At 37.0% G+C, this 20,694-nt stretch overlaps 1 protein-coding gene across 1 annotated transcript in view; it reads right to left on the reverse strand.

Annotated features, from left to right (window-relative positions):
- COG5 (component of oligomeric golgi complex 5) overlaps positions 1 to 20,694 on the reverse strand; it is a 321,373-nt gene that overhangs the window by 73,506 nt on the left and 227,173 nt on the right. Inside the window, exon 12 of the mRNA XM_040472926.1 lies at positions 9,599 to 9,803. Within this exon, the coding sequence (XP_040328860.1) occupies positions 9,599 to 9,803 (205 nt within the window). The remainder of the gene's footprint in view (positions 1 to 9,598; positions 9,804 to 20,694) is intronic.

Raw genomic sequence — 20,694 nt, forward strand, 5'->3', positions numbered from 1 at the left:
TATTTATTTTTTTAAACAAATCTCCCTTCATTCTAAGTGTTAACCTTGAAAACATCTGACCTGCTCCTTCATGTAATTTAGGAAAACTGGCTTTCTCCCTTCCCACCCTTTCTGGCCAACTAACAAGCCCTAGAGGTCACAATGCTCTTGGCTCGTACATCATAATTCCATAGTTATCTCTTAACATTTCTCATTCAACAAGTATTTCCCTCAGCACATATTTGCTGAGAATACCATGTCCCAGGCCCTTGTTAAGTGCTGGGAAGATGTAGATTAAAAGCACTTTACAAGGCAGTGAAGAAATGTGCAGGTAGAGTGCTAACTATAGTGTTTTCTGTAATAGGTGAAGATAGAACACAATGGAACAGGGAGGAACTAGTGTCTAAATCTGCCAGAGGCCATCCTCTATTGAAGTCCACACCATCTACTTAAATGTGTTCTGTTTTTGCTCCTGTCATTTACCGACCTTAAGAAGCCTCTTTCCTCTTCTGCAGACATTTCAGTTCTGAATTATAAGTACTAACACTCTTCCTGGTCTCCGAATTGCAGTGAAGATCCTTAGTGACTACAATGTCAAAACTGATAACTTTCCTGAAACCTATCTTGTATTAGAAGTCTACTTTTATTTTAGCTTTACTATGAAGCTTCCATAGTTGAGTCATCATTTTGAACTGCTCTACTTCTTGCTCTCCAACCTTGAAGACAACTTTTCACGCCTTCAACTTACCTCATCTCCTTCCCTCTATACTATTAAGTCTCTCCGATTTGCCAGATACTTCCTAGATGTGGGAAATATAGTAGTAAAGTCAATTAAAATTCCCTGTCCTCTTACCGCTCACTAAATGAGAAGCTTAACGTTGCTAATAAGATACTCAGAAAAATAAATACAAATTTTTAAATGATTTAAATATGGAATATGAGTCATAAGTTTTAAGAGAAAAATGAAGCCAGAAAAAATGTGTTTAGATGACTTTCTCATTTTTTTTCATCCTATATTGTACAGGATAAGGCAAAAGAAGGTTTGCTGAGCACATCTGAAGGAAAAGAGCGAGCAAAGCGATGAAGATTTCCATGCAAAGAAAACAGGAAGTGCAAAGGCCCTGAGGAGGGGCCACACCTGGCTTTGTTGGCTAAAAACTTAGAGAAGCAAGCACCTCAGTGATAGGAGAGTGGTACAAGATGAAGTCAAACAGAAAACAGATGGAAAATACCATGCCAGGCTTTTTTTATGTCAATAAAGGAGTGAGATTTTACTCAAAAGAACTTGCTCTTAGACCTTACTGCGATCAATGCTATGGAACCTTTTCTGACTCTCCTACTCCATCATGATATTCACCAGTCTATCCTCTATCCGCAGCCAACCATTTCAAGGTACTCTCATTAGCATCTTGATTTTTCTAATTCATCTTCCTTTCAAAGCTCTAAGAATATCTTATTTAGATGATTTCTGTACCTGCTGCTATGCCACCCACATTTTGCAGAGAAAAAGAAAATTGTATCTATTATACATTTATGCTAACCCCTTACTTTCAAGAGACCTATAGCGCAAGGTATTAACTCGAAATTCCGCACTAGCAGCCCCTGCTCTGTATAGGTGACCATTTGCTGCTACTTTACTCTAAGACCAAACCACTGGCAATAGCTTTCATCACCTTGGACTTCCCTAGCTTTTTTCTTTCTTTGTAACTGTATCTATCCTCTGTGATTTTCCTTATAATGTCAAAGAAAAAAGTAGCTTTACTCCTTTTTCTATCTAAACTTCTTTGAAGAACTGCATCTACTTCCTCCTTTCCCGTTCTTTAAAAAACTGCTTTTTAAAAAACTGAAAGATAATTCACATTTGGAATTCATATTCAACTGTTTTAAAAAATTTTTTTTAAATGTTTATTTATTCTTGAGCGAGAAAGAGAGCACGAGCAGGGGAAGGGCAGAGAGAGAGGGAGACACAGAATCTGAAGCAGGCTCCAGGCTCTGAGGTGTTGGCACAGAGCCTGACACGGGGCTTGAACTCACAAACCGTGAGGTCATGACCTGAGCCAAAGTCGGACGCCTAACTGACTGAGCCACACAAGTGCCCCCACATTCAACCATTTTTAAAGTGTACAGTTCAAACCAATTTTAAAGTGTACAATTTTTCGGATAGCCACAGATAGGCGCAACCATCACCATACTCAGTTTTAGAACATTTTCATCGCCTCAAAAAGAAACTATACTCTTCAATTATAACCCCTTTAACCCCTTACTCCAACCCCAATCCTAACCAACTACTAATACTAGTTTTTATCTCCATAATTTGCTATTCTAGACTTTCATATGAATGGGATCATACAGTATATGATTTTTGTGACTGGCTTCTTTCACTCAGCAGAATGTCTTCGAGTTTCATCCATGTTGTAGCAGGTATTAGTACTTCGTTCCTTTTTATGGCTGAATAGTATTCCATTATATGGATATACCACTGTTTGTTTACCCACTACTCTGCTGAAGGACACTTGGGCTGTTTCTACCTTTCGGCTATTATGAATAATACTGCTATAAACATTTATTACAAATCTGTGTAAACATTTAAAAAATCTGCTTAATGTTCCATTTTGTGGTAAAATATACATAACAAAGTTTACCATTGTGGCCATTTTTAAGTGTACAATTCAGTGGCATTCAGTACATTCCTACTTGGTTGTGCAACCATCACCACCATCCATTCTGGAACTTTTTCATGATCCCATACAGAAACTATACCCATTAAACAATAATTCCTCATTCCACCCTCCCCCAAACATGTTTTTATTTGTCTTAGGTACGTATCTAGGAGTAGAATTGCTGGTATCTGTGTTTAGTAACTACCAAACTACTTTCCAAAGCCCTGTGCCATTTTAGATTTCCACCAGTAACCTCTGAGGGTTCTAATTTTTTCACATCCTTGCCAACATTTGTTAATACCTTTTTGATAAAGGCATATTGGTGGTGTAAAGTGCTAACTCACTGTGGTTCTGATTTGTATTTTCCTGATGTTAAGCATATTTTCATGTGGTTTTGGGCCACTTGTCTACTTTGGGGCCATTTGTCATACTTCTTTGGAAGTATGTCTACTCAGATCCTTGCCCATTTTTTAATTGGGGAAGTTGTCTTTTATTGTTGAATTCAAAGGTCTCTTACATATTCTACATACAAGTCCATTGACAGATATTTGAGTTGCAAATATTTTCTCCCACTCTTGATGGTGTCCTTTGAAGTACAAATAGTCCAATATATGTATTTTCTCTTTTGTTGCTCATGCCTTTGGTGTCATAGCTAAGAATTCTTTGTCAAACCCTAAGTCATGAAGACTTACCTTTACATTTTCTTCTGTTTTATATTTTTGACCTTACATTTCATTTTTTGATCCATTCTGAGTTAATTTTTGTATATGGTGTGAGGTAAGGTTCCTTTTGAATGAAGCCATCCAGTTGTCTTACCACTAATCATCATTCTTTCTCCACTGAATGATCTTGACAAGCTTTTGAAAATCAGCTGACCATGGATGCATGATTATTTATTTATTTTTCTGAATTCTCAATTCTATTCCATTGATCAATATGTCTCTCCTTGTGCCAGTACCATATCATCTTGATTACCATTACTTTGTAGTAAGTTTTGCAACTGGGAAGCATGACTTCTACTTCACTCTTTTTTTTTTTTTTTCAATATTGATTTGGTCATTCCGGGTACCCTGCAATTTCATATGAACTTTAGAATCAGCTTGTTTCTTTCTACAAATACTTTCTACAGATTCTGATAGCAACTGAGGTGAATCTGTAGATCCATTTAGGAAGTACTACTATCTTAATGCTGTTAGGTCTTGTGATTCGTGAACATGAAATGTTTCTCATTTCTTTAGATCTTTAATTTCTTTCAGCAATATTTTGTCATTCCCAGAGTGTAAGCTTTATACTTCTTTTGTTACATTTCTTCCTAAGTATTTTATCTTTGTGGTAATACTATACATATTATGTGTACTAATGTTACAAATCCAGCAATAAGTTGTTATGATTATCACTCTACCATCTGTCATCGTTTCCATAGTACATTATGGCTCTGCTCTCACCTACCTCCTTTATGTTCTTATTGGCAAATGTATACACATGTATTACATTTCTATATGTTGCAAGCCCAACAACACATTCTATATGTATTTTATATAACTGCATTTTAAATCACTTAAGAGAAGAAATGAGAAAATATGCATTTATAGTATCTTTTATAATTTCACAACTATCATTATTAGGGGCTCTTCATTTGTGTGTACTTGAATGACCAAGAGGAAACCTGGCATTGGGCCTGAAGAACTTTCTTTAGTATTTCTTGTAAGTTAGGTCAGCTAGGAAGAAAGTCTCTCAGTTTTTGTTTGTCTAGGTAAGTTTTCTCTTCTTTATGAACAGCTTTACTGGATATAGGATTGTTGGTTCAGTTTCTTCCTTTGAGCATGTTGAGCCCACTACCTTCTGGCCTCCTTTGTTTCTTCTAAGAAGTCAGCTCTCAATCTTTTGGGGTTCCCTTATAAGTGACAAGTAGCTTTTCTTTGCCTGCTATAAAGATTTTCTACTTGTCTTTAACTTTCAACACTTTTACTATGATGTGCCTGTTTATGGTCTGTATGAGTTAATCCTATTTGGAGTTTTTTGAGCTTCCTGAGTATGTATGTTGTTTGTCAATAAATTTGGGAAGTTTTCAGCCATTAGTTCTTTGAGTATTTTTTCTTCCCCTTTCTCTCTCCTCATATTGTGGTACTACTGCATATATATTGGTGTGTTTACAAATTTCTTTGAGGCTCTATTCATTTTTCTTCATTTTTTCCTATGTGTTCCTAGGCTTACATAAATCTAGTTTCCAATTTGGCTCATTTTTAAAATATCTATGTATGTATTGTATTGTATTGTATTGTATTGTATTGTATTTATGTCTCTCTCCCTCCCTCCCTTTCTTCTCTTTCTTTCTTTCTTTCTTTCTTTCTTTTTCTTTCTTTTGAGAGGGGGAGAGGCTGAAAGAGAAAGGGAGAGAGAGAGAATCCCAAGCAGTGCAGAACCCCACATGGGGCTTGATCTCATGACTGTGAGATCATGACCTGAGCTGAAGTCAAGAGTCAGATGCTTATACCCAACTGAGCCACCCAGTCACCCCCTGGCTAGTTCTTTTTAATGTCAATTCAAATCTATTGTTGAATCCCTCTAGTGATTTTTTAAATTTCAATTACTAAACTATTCAATTCCAGCCCTTCTTTTTGATTTTTTTTATAATTTTCATCTTTTTATGGATATTCTCTATTCTTTATGGCAACATTGCCATCATATAGTCCTTTACTTAATCATATTTTCCTTTAGTTCTGTCAACAATTTTCTATGGCTAATGTGAAGTCTTATTATATTAAATCTAATGTTTGGTCACTCTCATAGCCAGTCTCTGGGTCACGCTGTTATGTTCCTTTGTATGCCTCATAATTTTTGTTACAAACTGCACATTTCTGATAATATATTATTGCAACTCTGGGTACTAGATTGCTACACCTCTGAGGCTTGTTATTGTTATTTGCATGTTTAGTGACTGGCTGGATTATTTTTGTGAAGTCTCTTTCTCCCTTACAGTGCAAAGCCTTTGATGTTGCACCACAGAGGGGCAGAGCTTTGAGGATGCGCACAGTCACCCAGGGGTAACAGTGGTCTTAACAGGGTTCTGTTTCCTCTCTTTCCCTGACCACACTCAGTGGCCACAGATTGCTCTACTGTTTTTAACAATGCTGTGGACCATAAACTCGTTTCCAAACGGATCCCATCTAATCGTAGCTCCTTTGATAGAATAATTTCTGAGGTCATGTTTGATAATCTGACCTCCAAGAGCTCTTCCCAGTTTTCTTATTCCACAGATCTCTCTTATGAGCTAGCTGGCCTATAGTATAATCTGCATCTTCATTAGAGCCATGAATATCCTCCCCCTGCCCCTCACCACAACCTCTACTGTTTTTGAAAATGTCCTCAAGTTGCAAATAATGTCAGTTACTTTGGAAGGAGATTAGGAGCTAGCTTTTTAGCTGCTTGTTTCTTCCCCCAGGAGAATTTTTGTGCCAGAGTTCTGGAGCTAGAGATGGAGAAAATGGTGAGCTTCTAAGTGACACCTCACTGGAGGAACTTGGCAGGGGTTAGTGGTAAGTCGGCAGCAGCCTGAGGGCCTCTCAGTTTGCCTTTCCTGACACGGAACCACTATTTTAAAAGCCAGGGGAAGATTTATTGGGGCCCTAGTATTTTCAGGGAGTCCAACAAGATAGAGACTGCACTCCTTCAGTGAGGGTAGTTCACTATAAGGAAGCACCCACCTACTCATCTCATCTGCTTGAGACTTAGCCTCAGCTACAGAGAGCTGAGGGAAGAATGAGAAACACTGAGGTTCTGCTCCTCCCAGGAATAAAGCTCTTCTGTTGGAAGCTGTGGGGAGAGGGAGCCCTTTGCTCTTGGCTGCTGCAGTCTGGAGAGGAGTCTATGCCTTGCTGAGCAGGGAGGAGGGAGGATGAAGGGAGGAAACATTCATGGTTCAAACATCACACGCTCTTACAAAATTCTCGCTGAATGTTCACAGAATTTTGGGGGGGAGAGGGAGGCAGAGAGGGAGACAGAGAGAATCATAAGCAGGCTCTGCACTGAGAACAGAGCCCAACCTGGGGCTCAAACCTGCAAATGTGAGATCGCAACCTGAGCCAAAAACAAGAGTGGGACACTTAACCAACTAAGCCACCCAGGTACTCCCATAGATTTTCTTGAGTAGTTGATTTTTCTTTAGTACCCTTTCCAGAGAATTAAAACAAACAAACAAACAAACAAACAAAAAAAAACTGTTTGCAGTTTTCACCAGTTTCACTGGGGGTAGGTCGGTGGAGTAGATGGTGCTGTCGCCCCAGAAGTCAATCTTCTCCCATTTTGTCTTTCATCAATTCTAACAATACTTTTGTACCCACCATTCCATACCTAGACCTCAAACAGTCTTACTTTGCCATATCAAGAGGTCAACTTCTCAATAGCATGTGACACAGTGAACTAGTCCTCCTCCAACTTAAATGAACTCATTCCTTGGGGTTCCTGTCATCTCACCATTTTTCTCTTAGTGTCCCCTTTGCAGGTTGCCACTCTTCTGCTCAACTCTGGAGTGCCTATCTTGGGCCAGGGTTCTTTTTTCTCTTTATATACATCTTTTCCTAGAGAATCTCCTCCAATCCCTTGATCTTAAAAATCTACAAAATGATGACTCCCAAATATGATTCACATTCAGCTACCTAGCAACTCCTAACAACTTTATCACTTCAGACTTACTTATGCAAGTATCCTTGATTCTTCTTTTCTTCTCAGATCCAGTCTACCAGCAAGTTCTATTGGCCTGCCCTCGAATATCTTGAATCAATCTGACCGATTCTCCCCATCTCTTCCTCTCATCCTAATCCAAGCCATTATCATTCCTTGTCCAGTCAAACAAAATAGCTCCCATTTTCTACTTTTCCTTCTCTGTGGTAACACCTCCCCTCCAAGCTGTCCACATAGGAGCCAGAGTGGTAATTTTAAAAGGTTTACCAATTCACATTATTCCTCTTTTAAAAGCAATGATTTCCACTGTATTTGAATCCATACCATAGTCTATGGTCCTACATGGTCTTACACTTCCCTTCCTCTCTAACCCCATGTTGTACCCCTCTCCTTCCTGCTCACTGTGTTCTAGCTTTCTACTCCTCAATCTCTCCACCTTGATTCTCAAGGACTCTAAATTTGCTGTTCTCTCTGCCTGCAAATATCTTACTCCAAATCTTCCATGGCTGATTCCTTCACATTATGCAGATCTCAGGTCAAATGTCACCTACTCATAGAGCTCGTCCCTGATCACCCTATATATGGCACTCTATTGCATCATCTTATTCTATTTTCTTCACAGCAAATTACCACTACCCAAAATTGAGCATGAATAGTGAATGATAAAAATGCTAACCTGGCTATTTGTGTCCTTACTCTAATTTTTTAGGCCCCTGTCCCATTCATTACCTCTCTCCATTCTTGCATCTCCTATCTCTTTCCCTCTCCACTGGCTACTTCTATTTAGAAACACTGTCAACACTCCCTCTATCATTATTAAAAACAAAACACAAGAACTTTCCTTTAGCTCAGTTAACATGGTCAAATTCATGTTTTCCTCTCTACCTTACTTCTCAAAAGAATATTTATAACCCAATGTATCTGTTTCCTTATTACCCTCATGATTTTTTGGCTTTTTAGTATATGGATCATACCTCCTCCCCCGCACCAACTACTTTATTGAATTTGACCTCCAAAGGGTGACAGTGCGACCCCATTAGTCAAAACACAGAATGTTTTTCCTCTCTGATTTTTTTCTCTCCTTTGAATTTACAGCCTTACTTCCATCCCTTTTTAATTTTAAAGAAAAGCACAAAATACAAAACAAAAATTCTACCTCCTGGAGATAAACCACTATCACCATTTGTTGTATATAGTTTCAGGTCTTTTTTGGTACACGAATAAAGACTTAAAAATAAAACTAAGAAAAAAAATAGCATAATACTATATATTCTATTTTTTATACTCAAAAAAACTTATTGTATATCTTTGTAGATCAACAGATATGAGGTCAGTTTTCTTGTCTCCTCTAGTTCTTATCTAGTCTCCATGTTTAGCATAAATGAATTACTGAAGAAAAGAGTATAGTCTCATTCTATCTTTCCAGACTAGAGTCCTGCCATTTGTCTTGCTAATGAAAACTTCTACATCCTATATTTCCTCAGTCAGAACTTCTTACTACAGTGGACACAATTTAAGTATTTAGAAAAATAAAAATTGAAAGAGAAACATTTAAATCTACCCAACTTTTTTTTTTACAAGGTGGGTGATAAGAATTTGCTGTTACCTGAGTCAGCCTTGTCAAAATAGAATGATTCTAGTGTTTGAAGAAAATGTACAAGCCAGTTTGCCGTTCAAATAGAAATCTGAAAATAATATTCTAATTCAATTTAGGAGAAAATCTGGCTGGTTTAAACTTACTGAGATGGTATACTGTTTTCCAAAGTGGTGCCTAAATATGATGCCTAAATATGGTGCCTAAATATACTGTACTTTATGAGTGGAGCTAAGAGATTTCAAGTGTAAATGTGACTATACTCAGATTTTTCCTACCAGACTGAGAAGCTATCTCAGCATACGATTTATTTCCCTCCTGAGCATACCAGTTCCTTTTAGATCATGTTGATGCCACTGGTGCATCAATAATGATACTATCTGATGCAATTAGAGGTATATTATCATTTAAAAGACAGTGACCACATCTGCTCCTCTCCTAGCTTCTACCCACCCTACTGGGTGCTATACTTTACATCAGATTCCAGTTAGGAACCAGGCTGCTCAATTAAGGATGAAGCCTGACTTCTCACTGAAGAGTTGCAAAGTCTTCTAAGGTATACATATAAATAATGATCATTACAAATATTTAGAAGATTAGCACATCCTCAATTTCCAGTTTATAATAAAAACAGTAGATAAAATCCTTATCATGACAACAAACAGGTTTGATCAAATAAACGTACTCATAATTTGGCTTCTTTGCTATGAATATGTCTTGTGCATCATCTCCAATGTGTTGTAGGTCAACGCAGACGTCTGCAGTTCCACCTGCATTAAACTTTCCTTGAATATTTTGGCTGTATTGTTGGAGACGCTTCCATAAGTCATTATAAAGACGTAACAATTTAGGGTATTCTCCTTCAAATGCCTGTTTCAAAAACATAGACGCTGCCAAGCAAAACAAGAACATGGATAAGAAACAATAAAATGTAGCAAATAAATTTTCTTTTGTATATAGTAATGCTACAAACAGCCTATACCATGGGACAAACCAAAGATATATTCTAATGAGGCTTTCCAAAATAAGGCTAGTAAAATTTTACTTAACAAGTAATTTTAATTAATGCTAGTAAAAATTATTTAAAGAATAATTTTCCTCCTAAACTGTTCACTGCATTTGATATATGAAGCATATATTTTGAAATCTAATCTATAAGAAAACAGACCAATCAACAATTATAATTGAAGATTTCAATTTCTTCTCTCTGAAGAACTGGAAAAACGAAGTACCCAGAAAATCAATAAGCATATAGAAAACTCAAACATCCAAAGTTTACTTAGTTGACACTTATAGAATACCTCACCCAAAAGAGCAAAGCACACATTATGCCGTGCACATCAGTCATTTACCAAGTCAACAATATCTGATGCCATAAAAGAGTCTGAATAAATGTAAAAAGTTTCCAGTTATACAAAGTATGTTCTAGATAAGAAATTAGTAACCAAAAGATATCTTTAAAAATCCTAGATAAATACCCAGAAGTAGAATTGCTGGATCATATGACAGTTCTTATTTTTAGTTTTTTTTTTTTTTAATTTTTTTTTCAACGTTTTTATTTATTTTTGGGACAGAGAGAGACAGAGCATGAACGGGCGAGGGGCAGAGAGAGAGGGAGACACAGAATCGGAAACAGGCTCCAGGCTCCGAGCCATCAGCCCAGAGCCTGACGCGGGGCTCGAACTCACAGACCGCGAGATCGTGACCTGGCTGAAGCCGGATGCTTAACCCACTGCGCCACCCAGGCGCCCCATTATTTTTAGTTTTTTTGAGAAACCTCCCTAAGATTTCCCAGAGTGGCTGCACCAATTTACTTTCCCAACAGTGTTACAAAGGTTCCTTTTTCTCCACATCCTAATCACTTGTTATTTCTTGCCTTTTTGATTCTAGCCATTCTGACAGATGTGAGGTGATAGCTCACTGTGGAAATGCATCACTGCATTTCCCTGATGATTAGTGATGCTGAGCATCTTTTCATGTACCTGTTGGTATGCCTTCTATGGAAAAATGTCTATCCAGGTCCTCTGCCCATGTTTAATCAGATTATTTGTTTTTGGTTTGGGTTTTTTTGTTTGTTTTTTGGTGCTGAGTTGTATGAGTTCTTTTTAAATATTGGATAGTAACCCCTTACTAGATATATCATTTGTAAATATTCTCTGCTATTCAGACTTTTCTAAAACTCAGAGAAACTCTCTTTGAGATAAACAGATATTAAAATGCAAGCTTTGGATGGAAAATCTGACCAAAGCCTAAAACATTAAGTTTTGGAGAATCAGACTTAAACAAAAACAACCACCTGAGGTTATCCCCTTGTGCAAACTATATATCCATATAATTAGGGTAGAATAATTGTCTGGCTATATCTGGCTATGGTCCCTAGGAGGTTTCTTAGTTGTTTTTGTTGTTTTTTTTTTTTTACATAATAACAGCAACACAAAGTTATAGAATCTATCAACGGGGTATGCGTTCTATCCCCCAACCATCCCTTTTAGCAGGAATATAAAGCATACATATTCTCCTCCAACCTAACTACCTAATCTTGAATCCACTTAAAATATGAAGATGACTGCCCCCATTATCTCACAGAAAAAAATAAAGGTCACCAAAAAAAACCACAAAAAAAAAACAAAAACTCCTTTCAACTTCTTATCTTCCATTTCCCTATAAACGTTTCCAGTTTTCAGCTTTCTTCACAGCAACCAAGTATCCATTCCACTGAGCACACAGAACAGTCTGAGAATAATGGTAATAATATCATCAGTAACCATGATTAATAATTAATCATTAATAAACTATCAGTAACATGATTACTGAAAAGAGTTCATGGGTTTTGGGGGGACGTTCTTGCTGTCCTTTAAATATATCCCAATAAGGCTAAAAAACAAATTACTACAAGGCCGTCAAAAGAGTAAAGTAAAAAGTCAAATGAAAGAGTGCCTTCTCCATGTCCTGGACAAACATTTGCATTAAGATTTTCCATTTTACTTTTGATTTTTAGTAATTTCTCCTTTCACTTTCATTCCATTTTAGAACTACATAAAATATTCATATGACTTCAAAGTTAAATCTACACAACCAAGTATATTCAAAGAAGTCTAGCTTTTATCCTTGGTCTCTCCAATGCATTCTTCACACATCCCCTCCCCTACTACTTGTAATCATTTTTCTGGATTTTATGACTTATCCTTCCATTTCTTAAAAAATAAGCAAAACGGTATATTTACACCACTCCCTTTCTTAGGTAAACAATAGCACACTGCACACATATCTTTTCACTTTTTTTAACTTAATGTATCTTGGAGATATTCTTCAGTCTTTTTTTTTTTTTTTCCTCTTCCTCTTCCTTTTTCAAAAGCTACATGGCATTCCAATCTATGGATGCACCACACTTTGTTTAATCCCCTTGGGAGGAACATTTGGGCTATTCCAGTTTTTTTCTATTCCAAATAATGATTCAATGAACAGTCTTGTGAACATCTTTTCATAGTTTTGCTAGTGCATCTATGGAATAGGTCCTTAGAAGCAGAACTGCGGGGTAAAAAAGCAAAGGTTTATCTGTTGTTAGACACTCACGAACTCTCCTCCATAAGGTTTGTATTTGAAGTCACACTGTGTTGAGGAGTGACTGTTGCCCCACAGTCTTGTCAACAGAATGTGGTTTTAAACTTTTTTGACTTTTTGCTAACTTGACAGATGAGAAATGGCATCTCTATGTACTTTCACTTTGCATTTCTCAATTCATGGGGGACACTGAGCATCTTTTCCAAATAAGAGGTATCTACGTTTTTTTTTTTCTTGAGGGTTGTTGGCCTCTGACTTCTCATTTTAGCAGCTTTTTATATTACTATATATTATATATTATTTTATATTATTATATTTTCTTTTTGTAAGTTATAAAATGTTTCTCAGGTTTGTCATCTGTCTTTTTATTTTGTGTAAGGTTTTTTCCGTCATGTAAAAACTTTAATATAATCAAACTTTCAATCATTTCATAATTGCTTCTGAATGTTCAGTTAGAAGCTTTCCCTATTCCTAGCTTACTCACTTATGTTTTCTTCCATCCCTTGAGTGATTTCACATTTTATATTTAATTCTTTGATCCATTTGGAATTTACCCAGATATGTGAGGTAAACTGGGGATTTTTTTTCTCTGAGCTCCTTTTATCTCACTCTACCCTTCAATTTTGAGCACTTGATTCATTTCGGTAACTAGTGGGTCACATTTATCCAACCAACAAATCCTTATGGAGGATTTAATTAAATATCTTAGTCTCATGTTTTTTTCCTCCTCTTACCTCAATGAAAACTGCTTCCTATTTTATAACTGATGATACGCTCGTTGCCAAGGACCAAATATATAAAGTATAAGGAAAAAAGTAAAAGTTAATTTGATATTCTATGATAATCATCCCAACATTTTTATGTCATCCTCTCACGTCCCTGTTTCTCAAAAATACATATTGTTGTTTGTTTTCTAAAAGCACTTGATATTTGGATCTCATTTAACTTTTAAGCACTGTTTTTTTTTAATAAAAGGTACTTTTGTTTTTAGTTTTTGTCTTCACATTTCCTCCTATCTCTCAACGCATTTAAATATTAATTTAACACTTTGGGCATCCATTTCAACAGAATGGCAATTATGTAATGAGCACTGTGCTCTATGACAGGAATGTAATATGGAACAGAGGTACACAGATAAGCTTTTTCTAGAGCCTGGTGGAAGATACTGACAAACAAGGAGGTGAGCCATTATACTACAGCAGGATAAGTACTAAAGGGGACCTAAAAAGTGCTTTACAGGAGCAGACAGAGGGTGTCATACTCATATCTGAATAAGTGTATGGGGAGGGAGACATCAAGGAACACTTCATCTCTAAACTGAGATTGGAACGATGAATGTGAGTTATCCAGGTGAAGGGAAGGATATACACATGTGTTTCAGGTATTTGTAAATACTGAGAAGAAAGAGGGTGATTCCTTCACAAATTAAAGCTCCAGTACAGAGACAAAATATTAGAAAGGAAAAAAAAAATGAGTGAAGAGATAAGAAGGGACCAGAAAAGTCATGTTGGGAATGTACCCTGGGAGTAAAGGGGAAAGAAGAGTGGAGGCAGACCAAGGTTCCATTAAAGAAGCCATATATATTTTAAAAAACTCAAGCCTGGCCCAAGCAGAGAAGCTCTGCTGGAGAACAAACTAGCAGAGTTTTTAGTGGTTCATGGGACTGGAGTAAAAATTTTGAAACTTAAGGACCCTCAACTCTAGTGTCCAACAGAAAATTTACTGAGTTATGGAGTTGCAAGGGGAGCTGAGGAACTAGGTCTAAAACTTCAGAGAGTAGGGGTAAAATATCCTTCATATTTGTGGAAACATACCATAGGACACCAAGACCAGCTGAGGGGAGAGAACATGCCACATAGGTAGTTCTTCCTTCCCAGGAAGACATTCACCAGATTCTGAAGTTTCATGAGGTGAAAGGTTAGAGATTTGTCTGGAAACATCCAAATGGCAGTGCTAGATCAGACTCAGTATTTCAGGGCTGAGGAGACAAAGAGCCTCTAACCTCTCAATTAAAAGCCTGGGAGAAGCAAGCTCAAGAAAAAGGAAGAATTAGGGACAGACTGGGTATTATTAAAACTGCAATTACCCCAATCCAACCCAATCCTAGAATGAATTGAAATGATTAGCCTACATATGTGCAACTACACTGCCAAAGGGGGAGAAAAGAAACTAATAAAAATAATTCAGAATATGTAAATAAAATCTTGTGAACCAGTACGAAAGAATTCTATAGAAATGAATAGAAGCTTTGCAAAAGAGCATATCTACATAGCATATAAATACATGGAAAAAATTAGTATCATTTATCACTAAAGAAATAAAATTAAAACTGCAACATTATTTGACTAAATGCCCACCAGAATGGTTAAAGGGGAAAAAAACCCCCAGACAATTCAAATGTCAAGGATATGGGGAAAAGCAGAAGCACAGAAGTGTTGCCAGTGAGAGGTTAATTTGGTACAACATTTGCAAACTCTTTGGCAGTAACTCTTAAAGCTGACCATGTGTAAATTCTATTATGTCCCGTATTCGTTTCCATAGCTGTTGTAACATATTAACACAAATTTGGGGGCTTAAAACAACATAAATGTATTATCCTGCAAACCTGGAGGTCAGAAGTACAAATTTGGTCTAAGCCAAAATCAAGTTCTCTAGCACCTTCTGACTGTTCCTTCTGACTATGTTCCTTCTGACTGTTCTAAAGTTGTTTTTCCCGGACTTTCCCACCTGCCTGTACTGCTTGGCCTGAGGTCCCCAGTTTTGTCACTTTGACTTCTGTTTCAATGATCACACCTCCTCCTCTGACTCTCCTGCCCGCCCCCACCCCGCCCCCCTGCCCTTACCCTTTTGAGCCTCTGTGAATATCGTGGGCCCACCTGGATGATCCAGGACAGTCTTTCCAACTCAAGATTCTTAAATCACATCTGCAAAATCTCTTTTGCCATGTAAGATAAAACATGCAAATCTCTATGAGGCCTGTTACTCTGTCTACTCCACCTAACTATTTTCCGTTCCCAGGTTTATTCCCAATAAAAAAAAAGGACAGCATTGTAATAGTAGCATTACTTAAAATAGCTCAAAAATGGGAAACCACCCAAATGCCCACCAATAATATGGTGGATAAATATTTTATAATATATTCACAGAATGGAACATTTGACGACATTGAGAACAACCTCAGGTGCATGCAACAAGATAGAGGACCTTAGCAACATGCTGAGCAAGAAACATCAGACAGCAAACACTAGAATACAAACCAGCTAATTTTATCTGTATAAAATAATAATTTTTAAAAAATCTATGTCATTAGAAATGAATACTGTTAGGAGAAGGGCAGGCAGAAACTAGGAGACGTTGAGGGGACCTTCTGGTTTAGGTAATACCCTGTTTCTTGATCTGGATGCTGTTCTTGGTTACATAGCTATATTAAGATATGAAAAATTCATTTAGGTGTACAATTATGATACTCACACTTTTTCTTTATGAGTGTTATATGATAATAAACGATTTTTTAAAAAAATAATGGGAATCAATGAAAATTTTTTAATCTTCTTAAATTTATTTTTTTTCAGTTTGAGATGTAACTGACTTACAACATTGTGTTAGTTCAAGGTATACAATATAATGATTTGATATATATATACCAATAAAAGATTTTTATTAGAGAATTACATGATCAAACTTGCCCTTGCAAAGGAAGTCTCCAAAAACTTATTTGATGGCTAAGATTCACCTCCATCCAGGTTATATAAACTTTTAGAACGTCCTCCTCTCAAACTCTCAACAATGAACTATTCCTCTTTTTGGGCAAACTCCAAGTTTTCGTCTTTATGTACTAAATACAGGGTGTTTAGGATGGTCCCTTGTATTAGCTCATTAGAACTCTACAGTGAAAGCATGCTTCAGTTGTAGGGCTCAAAATTCTACAAGGTACTGGGGCACCTGGGTGGCTCAGTTGGATATATGTCCAACTTTGGCTCAGGTCATCATCTCACAGTTCATGGTTTCAAGCCCTGTGTCGGGCTCTGTACTGACAGCTCAGAGACTGGATCCTGCTTCTGATTCTGTGTATCTCTCTCTCTCTCTTTCTTTCTGCCCCTCTCCCACTCATACTCTCTCTCTCAAAAATAAATAAACATTAAAAAAAAATTTTTTTTATTCTACAAGGTACTTTACATGAGGGTGTGAGATGTATCTCCTCAGTGTGTGTGTGTGTATACATACGTGTGTGTGTGTGTGTGTGTGTGTGTGTATATATATGTGTGTATATATATATACATATATAAAGTTATACATTAACTTTTAAGAAATCTATCACAATAAAGATCTCATTTAATATTCACATCATTCTAACATTTAAAAAATCTACAATAAAGAAAAGTACTCATAATTCATACAGGTTGCTCATCTCCCTATTTCTCAGGACACCTAGATTCCTGATTTATCACTGTATTTTTAAAAAGGTGAAGAAAATGAATTTTAGCATACATTTCAAGTATTCAAGCTTCTAAATCTTAAAATATAGATATCTCCTCAGTGTTACTCTTACTCACACTTTGTTTTCCAAAGCACTACAGATATATACCATGTAGCTCCCTTAATTGTATGAATCATCTCCCGGAGTTGCTTAAGAGTTGTGAGGGAATAATACTGCACAAAGGGTTTACATGTTTTTAAAAAGTCACTTCCCAGAATATTTCAAACATATTTCAAAAAATAGTTTTTGTTACATTCTTAAGCTTTTTAAAGGGACACTGGCATTTATTCTTCCTTGATTCCTTCCTCTTTTCCTGTCTTCCTTCCAGTCAACAAGGATTTACTGATGTCCTACTGTGTGCCAGGTACTTTTTTGGCCATTGAAAATACTGCCATGATCAAAACAGTATTTTGCATCTTATGGAGATTACATTCTAATGGGGGGGAAGGAGATCCAGACATGATAAATAAATAGTATGTGTATATTAGCAAGGGATAAGAACTATGAAGAAAAATAAAGCAAAGGGAAATGATACATTCTGGGAAAATCATCAGATAACAAAGAAGAATTATGTTTTAATTTCAAAGAGTTTAAAATGGTAATGTTTATTTTGCTTGTTTCTACTGAGACTTAAAAAAAAACATATATATTATAACCCAACAGGCTGGTGAACAACTATTACCTAGAAACTACAATGGAAAAGTAACAGACATAAAGTTTAGAAGTTATTTTGGAAATAACTTTCACCCATAGATAAATAAAGCAGCAGATTTCCTACAGAAGCTATTTTGAATTTTCAAGGTGACAAGTTCAAGCCCCTTTCCTTTTTAATAAAGTAAATTCACTGTCTTGGATTATATTTTATTATACCTATAACTTCTTCTTACTAAGCATGAACAACATTTATAAATCAGAAAGAACATGTTGCTAACTAGGAAAATTTCCCTTTAGATATTTTCTGCCAAAATATTACTTACTTAGACAATCTGTTACATTGTGTATAAGCTTCAACTCTGCAGATGGTTGCATTCCTTAATACTGCCTGTCTGTAATGTTAAGAAGTACTACAGTGCACTTTAGGGACTGTATGTGTGATATAAATGGAAGGTGCTTTACAAACAACTTTTGAGTTCTCCCAAAGGAAGTTATTAAAGGAATAATGCTATCAGAAGTAACAAACTATTCTGAATGTGAGGTATTAATGGACTTTTCTGCCTAAAAATATTATACTTCCTTTCAGTAGCTCCTTCACTGCACAAGCTAGATAGGTCCCATAATGTAAGAACTGAAAACACATCTCCTGGATTTGGTAATTAAGAGGGTAGATCACTGTTTACTTTAATGAGAACAATTTCAATAGGATGGTGGAGGACAGCCATAGTACACCTAGTTGAGAAGTCAACGGTATGAAAATGAAGAGAAAACAATGCAAACTACTCTTTTGAGAAGTCTGAATAAAAAAGAGGAGAAATGAAATAGTAACTAAAGAGGAACTCTCTACTTTTGTTTTCGTTTATACTAAATTAGAGCAACTTAGATAGGTTTCCCATCTGAGGGGTAGAAGTCAAAAGAAGAGGAGAAATGGAAGACAGAACCAAGAGACCTATGAATGGTGTTGCTGAGAGGAAAGGGTAAACGGAGCAGGCAGGTGGCCATCAGTAAACAGGACAGTTTCCTCACACTCAGAGACCCCCAGGGAGAAAATAAGGTTTTTCTTTGGAGAGAAGGTACAGGATATTAAAAGAGTTTCTTAATGACATGAGATGTTTTGATGACCCAGGAGACAAGGCCAGTCACTGAGAGGGAGCAGCATGGGAAAAAGAACACCAGGGGCTTATTTTAAAAAATAAAAGAGGGAAAAAAAAAAAAAAAAAGAACACCAGGGGCTTGTAATGCTTAGTTAAGGGCAATGAGAAAGCAGATGACCAAAGAGAAGTAAATGACAGAACCATTAAACACACACATAACATATAATATTTTGAAATCTACTTTTAATTACTGCTCTCAGAACTAGATGAGGTACTTCTATTTCTGGTCAAAGTAGAGTAACCGTGACCAGAATTAACTTCCTGTCTGAAATCACCAAGAAAACAACAGACAAAATATATGAAATAGTGGTTTTTAAAACACCATGCGTTAAAAGACATCATGCAATAAAATACAGCGATCCTTGAGAGACAGGAAATAAAGGAGGTGAACTCTATGACCATCCCAGTCATCCCCATCACTGGGGACTCGCTAACAAGTCACAGTAACTCAGTTTTCTAGCCCTGCTCACAGGTGCTGCTTGCCACCAGAAGCTAAGGCCAAATGCCAGAAGCCACAAGCTCCAAACAAGCCCTCAAGGCCAGTTTTCTTTTTTTGTTTTATTGATTTTTTTTTATTATATGAATTTTTTTGTCAAATTAGTTTCCATACAACACCCAGTGCTCATCCCAAAAGATGCCCTCTTCAATACCCATCACCCACCCTCCCCTCCCTCCCACCCCCCATCAACCCTCTGTTCTCAGTTTTAAAGAGTCTCTTATGCTTTGGCTCTCTCCCACTCTAACCTTTTTTTTTTTTTCTTCCCCTCCCCCATTGGTTTCTGTTAAGTTTCTCAGGATCCACATAAGAGTGAAAACATATGATATCTGTCTTTCTCTGTATGGCTTATTTCACTTAGCATAACACTCTCCAGTTCCATCCACATTGCTACAAAGGGCCATATGTCATTCTTTCTCATTGCCACGTAGTACTCCATTATGTATATAAACCACAATTTCTGTATCCATTCATCGGTTGATGGATATTTAGGCTTTTTCCACAATTTGGCTATTGTTGAGAGTGCTGCTATAAACATTGGGGTACAAGTGCCCCTATGCATCAGTACTCCTGTATCCCTTGGGTAAATTCCTAGCAGTGCTATTTCTGGGTCATAGGGTAGGTCTATTTTTAATTTTTTGAGGAACTTCCGCACTGTTTTCCAGAGCGGCTGCACCAGTTTGCATTCCCACCAACAGTGCAAGAGGGTTCCCGTTTCTCCATCCCCGCCAGCATCTATAGTCTCCTGATGTGTTCATTTTGGCCACTCTGACTGGCATGAGGTGATGTCTGAGTGTGGCTTTGATTTGTATTTCCCTGATGAGGAGCGATGTTGAGCATCTTTTCATGTGCCTGTTGGCCATCTGGATGTCTTCTTTAGAGAAGTGTCTATTCATGTGTTCTGCCCATTTCTTCACTGGATTATTTGTTTTTTGGGTGTGGAGTTTGGTGAGCTCTGTATAGATTTTGGATACTAGCCCTTTGTCTGATATGTCATTTGCAAATATCTTTTCCCATTCCATTGGTTGCCTTTTAGTTTTGTTGATTGTTTCCTTTGCAGTGCAGAAGCTTTTTATGTTCATGAGGTCCCAATAGTTCATTTTTGCTTTTAATTCCCTTGTCAAGACCAGTTTTCAACTGGTCTGATGTGCTAGCTAACCCTCCAGATGATCTCGGGATCATCATTATAGAACTGTAATAACAAAAACACACCTAACAGCCCATCACAGATCCGACTGTGTCCAGTTAGGGGAAGAAAAGAGGTGGTACTCTTGATTCCGAAGGCTCCTCTCCCTTCCCAGGAAAAACCCCTCTGTCAACTTTACCAGCCCCTTAATTACCCTAACTCCATAAAACCCTGACCTTGAGACCAAACTGGGGAAAAGGTGCCTTTAGAGCATGAGCCCCCCTTCTCCATTCTCTGGCCACTGAATAAATTA

Source organism: Herpailurus yagouaroundi, unplaced genomic scaffold, assembly GCF_014898765.1.
Source record: "Herpailurus yagouaroundi ecotype Mexico unplaced genomic scaffold, PumYag 100, whole genome shotgun sequence".
NCBI lineage: Eukaryota > Metazoa > Chordata > Mammalia > Carnivora > Felidae > Herpailurus > Herpailurus yagouaroundi.